We start from the raw sequence: 5,528 nt of genomic DNA on the forward strand, positions 1-5,528 counted from the left end.
CAAGTGTTTGTTGATCATGCTTTGTCCTAATAATCATTGTCGATCACCTTTTCTTATTGCATACTTATCATAATGGGTCCTATGATGGTTGTACCTAGCTTTGATGATAATTCCATTTAAGTTGCTTTTTATCTTTTGTTGGATAGTTATTCTTACTTGCTTTATCTTGGGTTATCGCTTAACTAAATTCAAGATAATGAACTATTGTTCTCTTTTCATTCATATGCTTTGTTAATTGCAGGATCACTTGTGTTAATTGGAACATGGAGATGGAGAGCCACTTAGAAAAATATTGCAACCGCAAGGACTATATGGCTCTAATCTTGACTAATTAATTAGAAACTCTAGCTTATGATGGTCATACTGAAAAGCAAGAGGGGAGGAGTTGATGGTGTATAGCTCGGTTCTCTTAGGAAGTAAGCTTTGCAAAGTTACTGGGCCCACAAGTGAGGGTTATGCCTGCTTTGACCTGAAAGCTTTGTGGATTATTGCATGTTAGGGAAGGTCTCGTAGTGAACCCATAGCCACTCACCTCGGCGTGTTTAAAAGGCTAGCTACCTCGGGGTACATGGGAGGCACGACTTATGGGTAAAGATAAGCAATCTCGGTCGATTGTCTAAAACTGATATATCAGCCGTGCTCACGTTTAAGATGGCCTAGACCCTCACATGGTTAATGACTTGAGTATGGATTAAATTGTGGGCAAAGATATGCAATCTCCGCCGAGTGTCTAAAACTGATATATCAGCCATGTTTACGGTTAAGAATGGCATAGACCATGTTAATGACTTGGATATGGATTAAATTGTGGTTCATGCTTATGGCTATGTTTTTGTTTTAGTTATATGTTTTTGTTAATGATATACATATATCTTAATAAATGCTAATAAAAATTTGACCAACTAAAAGTGTTTGTTGCAGTAAACCAGTTAACCTTTCCTTACTTTTGGCCATTCATATTATATTATTTTCACAGTTGCGGTGTACAAACCATAACTATACTCACTCTTAATTTTCCCTACACTATATATGCTATGTAAATGTTGCTCAGAAGAAAAAGTTATCGTGAAGGCACTTAAAGATATTGCTGACTTCTAGGCGTATGCAACCCATAGTATTTGGTTGTAAAGTTTGGAGCCTTCATTTTTTAAAGATAAAGTGTAAATCTCTTATAAAAGTCTTTTATGTGATATTGTTCTTATTATTCAGCCTTGATCCTGACGAACATCGAATATAGGCAGCCTTCGGTTTTGTTCTTAAAACCATGTGTGGCAGTTCTCAATCGCTTCAATTTTATGGTGGCATTGAGGAAATTACCATCATTCATTCACTACAGGATCTAACCACCTATATCAAGGATTACAACTTGGAGCCATCCGATCGGATCCATCAGTTGCTCAGAAGGAGATGCAAGATGACATATATGAATTCTCCAATGAAAAAAACTTAAATTAAGCAAGATTATTGTGGGAGTTTCTTGCCGCTATGAAAGGGACGTTGTCGGGGAATTCGACAGCCCGTGCTAGACGCGGAGAAGGGACTGGGATTACCCAACCGCCAACGACGCCACCTCCAGGCTTACCGTCATCATGCCCCCTCGCTGACTGCTGCACCTTCTACGCCCCCTCGCTGCCCGCTGCTGCCACCAAGATGGTGGGAATGCCATCATCTGCGCCGTCAATGGCACCCAATCCATGGCGTCCACTTTTTTTTTCTTTTGTTCTAGTTTAGTCTATTCATTCAAATTTTGCACTTACCATTATTTGTTTATAAAGTCCTTTCTAGAACCAAAAAGACAAGGAATGGCCATGAACCTATGCTTAAATTAATCTTAATCTATCATCTGTGGTTTGCTCCAAGAAATTTGTAGAAGATGCAGAGAAGCTTTGAAATACATTAGTTTTATTTTGTACTTCCAAAAATTAGGAAAGGCTCAAATTTTCAACCAAATTTCATCAACAATACCAAGGATACATACAACATATTTTACTTGAATCTGATATTGGGCATTACAAAGGTATAAAGCGATTTCTAGGTGAGGAGTTCATTTATAAATTTAGCCCTACGGTTTTAGTATGCTTTGGATGGTAGCTCGAAATCATGCAATTTGTAACAGTAGAATTCAGACATTGGAAATCAGCTACATGACGACAGACCTCTAGTGTAGACGTACGTCGATGGCAGATGTCTGGTGTACACATACGTCTTTCTGTTACATACATGGACGTAGTCCTTTTACTAATACAAGTTTTCATGCACTACAAGCCTATAAATATCCTGACTAAGCTTCGTCCACTCATTTAGCAAGACTGTCTCTCTGTGTTTTACCACTTCTGTCGCTAAGTACTACCGATTCAATGTAACAGACAGATCAGACCACCTCTTTACCACTCACTAACACCGCTCTCATGGCTATATATATTCGCTTCTCCTCCCACAAGTCATATCATCACTAGTAGCTGAGATTAACACAAAATGAGGGTTCCCATGGAGAAGCTTGTGCTCTCATTCGTTTTGGTAGCTCTGTTTCAAGGTTAGTTTCTGGAGTGCATGCGCTGTCCTTCGTCTTCGTGCAAAATGTTTCCTATAATGCAAGAAGACTTGGTGCTTCCCTCTTGTTTTTATTTGTGTAATTTCGGGGCAACCTGCTGATGTTTGTCTTCCTTTTTTTGATGTCATAGGGTGCATGGTCCTTTCTGTAGAATATGATCACACGGCAAGCATCGAGGCAAGTTGTGTTGTTTGTTTCCTATATCCATGTATTACATTTCCCTCTTACCCACATTAGCATGGCTTCTACCCATTAAATAGTTTACAAAATAAACTTTCAATGGCATCTACTTGATGATAACTTTTTCCGTTAAGAGTTGGATGCGTTTGAGAAATACCGAGATGATATTTTTCAAGTAAATCTGTGTATAATTGAGCAATGAGAATCTCTTGGGAAGAATTTACAAATGAGAAAATGTTCATCGTAAGACAGAGATTGTCAAGTTTTATTTGAGCAGGTTCATAACCTCTTATTTTTATTTAAAAAGTTAGAACACCTCAGATCCTGTTTCACCGGACAAAAGTTAAAAGCAAAGCTACGTTCTTAGAATTGGGCACTAATTTTTCCAAGACGCGTATTTTAGATTAAAACATATATTGGCTTATCAAGCAAAGCTATTTAATATGTAGTCATATCCAGCAAAACCATTTTGTCCTCCAATCTATCACTCTAGTTATTTTTCTTCCACTCTCCATGAAGTTCACGTTCACTATGTTTAATTTTTTATGACTGCTAAGTCCTCAAGGAAAGAAAAAGAAAGCATGAGACGACGACGCAAAATTAAGTGACAGTCCATAAATTTTGCTCGAATCAAAAAGCAAATAGAACTTGTTCTTATCTGTGACAAAAAAAAAATCTCCAGTGCCTTCGCGATCCTATGAAGCCCTTGTACAACGGCGGGGTCATCCAGAACAGCGAGTTCAACAGCGGACTGATGGGCTGGTCGACGTTCCGGAACATCAAGGCCGGCGTGAGCAGCTCGCCCTCCGGCAACAAGTTTGCGGTGGTGCATGGCGCGGGAAGCTACCTATCCAGCAGCGGCAAGTTGCTGCCTTCCCACAGCGTCTACCAGAGAGTTCAGATGACGGGCGACATGCACTACACTCTATCAGGTACTCCTACGTGATAGCCGTGCAGCATAGATTGTTTGCAGTAGTGCTCATCATCTTCCTGATCGGCCGTGTACGTGCCTCGTGCATGCGTGCGCATATGCAGCGTGGTTGCAGATGTCCAATGGCACAGCCCATGTGAAGGCTGTGATCAAGGCCCCCAACGGCGAGCGCGTCATCGCCGGCTCCGTCATCGCGCAGTCCGGCTGCTGGAGCATGCTAAAGGGAGGCATGACCGCCTACTCTTCCGGACACGGAGAGATCTACTTTGAGAGCGACGCCGCCTCTGTGGACATCTGGGTGGACAGCGTCTCGCTGCAGCCCTTCACCTTCGACGAGTGGGACGCCCACGCCCGCCTCTCCGCCAACAAGACGCGGAGGAGCACCATCCGGTTGGTTGCCAAAGGCGCCGACGACGAGCCGATGGCGCACGCCAACGTCAGCATCGATCTCCTCCGGCTCGGGTTCCCCTTCGGCAACGCCATCACCAAGGAGATCCTGGACCTCCCGGCGTACGAGAAGTGGTTCTCGACGCGCTTCACCGTCGCCACCTTCGAGAACGAGATGAAGTGGTACGGCACCGAGTGGACCCCGAACCAGGAGGACTACCGCGTCCCCGACGCCATGCTCAAGCTGGTGCAGAAGTACGGCATCAAGGTGCGCGGGCACAACGTGTTCTGGGACGACCAGAACTCGCAGATGAAGTGGGTGACGCCCATGAGCCTCCCGCAGCTCAAGGCCGCGATGCAGAAGCGGCTCAAGTCCGTCGTGTCGCGCTACGCCGGCAAGGTCATCCACTGGGACGTGGTCAACGAGAACCTCCACTTCAGCTTCTTCGAGAACAAGCTCGGCCCCACCGCGTCGGCTCAGATCTACCAGCAGGTCGGGCAGATCGACCACAGCGCCATCCTCTTCATGAACGAGTTCAACACGCTGGAGCAGCCCGGCGACCCCAACCCTGTGCCCAGCAAGTACGTGGCCAAGATGACCCAGATCCGCAGCTACCCCGGCAACAGCGGCCTCAAGCTTGGCGTCGGCCTGGAGAGCCACTTCACCACGCCCAACCTCCCCTACATGAGGAGCGCGCTGGACACGCTCGCCAGGCTGAAGATGCCCATGTGGCTCACCGAGGTGGACGTCGTCAAGAGCCCCAACCAGGTGAAGTTTTTGGAGCAGGTGCTCAGGGAAGGGTTCTCGCACCCGAACGTGGACGGCATCGTGATGTGGGCAGCATGGCACGCCAAAGGCTGCTACGTCATGTGCCTCACGGACAACAACTTCAAGAACCTCCCCGTCGGCGACCTCGTCGACAAGCTCATCGCTGAGTGGAAGACGCACCGCGCGTCCGCCACTACCGACGACGACGGGGCGGTGGAGCTCGACCTGCCCCTCGGCGAGTACAAGTTCACGGTGACCCACCCGTCGCTCAAAGGCCCCGCCGTCCACACAATGACCGTCGACACCTCGTCGTCGGCGTCGGAGCACAGAATCGACATCAAGTCGTAGGAAATGTGACGCGGCAGCTCTTTAGTCCATACTTTTTCTTTCCCTTTGTTGTGAATAATCGGAGAGGAGACCAGAGATGTGGGTCAATGGCTCCAAGTCCAGTTCACAACTGGTGACCTATTAGCAATTTCATAAGCTAGGGGCGATTTTTTGTAAGCTATAATGGTAAGTATTAATAAAACAGAGTGAGCAATGGTTTTTGCATCCCATATGTTTGTCTGATACTGTCCTGCGCGCTCGGCTTGTGTGTGTGTGAAGGTAGACATGGTCTGGTGAGGATTTAATTTAGAATTTGGAAACAATACAGTTAGCTTAGTCTTTAACCATCACATTAAAGTCAGACTAAAAAATTTACTCTTTTT

At 45.6% G+C, this 5,528-nt stretch overlaps 1 protein-coding gene across 1 annotated transcript; it reads left to right on the forward strand.

Annotated features, from left to right (window-relative positions):
* Window positions 1-2,475: 2,475 nt before the first annotated feature.
* Window positions 2,476-5,166, forward strand: LOC112877799 (anti-sigma-I factor RsgI6-like). Its single transcript, XM_025942172.1, has 4 exons — window positions 2,476-2,533; window positions 2,682-2,728; window positions 3,414-3,663; window positions 3,767-5,166. Exons 1-4 carry the CDS (start codon window positions 2,476-2,478, stop codon window positions 5,164-5,166), a joined length of 1,755 nt encoding a protein of 584 aa, XP_025797957.1.
* The last annotated feature ends 362 nt before the right edge of the window (window positions 5,167-5,528 follow it).

This window comes from Panicum hallii, chromosome 9, assembly GCF_002211085.1.
Source record: "Panicum hallii strain FIL2 chromosome 9, PHallii_v3.1, whole genome shotgun sequence".
NCBI classification, from domain to species: Eukaryota; Viridiplantae; Streptophyta; class Magnoliopsida; order Poales; family Poaceae; genus Panicum; species Panicum hallii.

Bases quoted from the DNA above. Each gene is read 5' to 3' on its own strand.
- LOC112877799 (XM_025942172.1), top strand. From the start codon at position 2,476: ATGAGGGTTCCCATGGAGAAGCTTGTGCTCTCATTCGTTTTGGTAGCT. The intron at 2,534-2,681 runs GTTAGTTTCTGG...TTGATGTCATAG, and splicing joins TTTGGTAGCTCTGTTTCAAG to GGTGCATGGTCCTTTCTGTA. The intron at 2,729-3,413 runs GCAAGTTGTGTT...AAAAATCTCCAG, and splicing joins ATCACACGGCAAGCATCGAG to TGCCTTCGCGATCCTATGAA.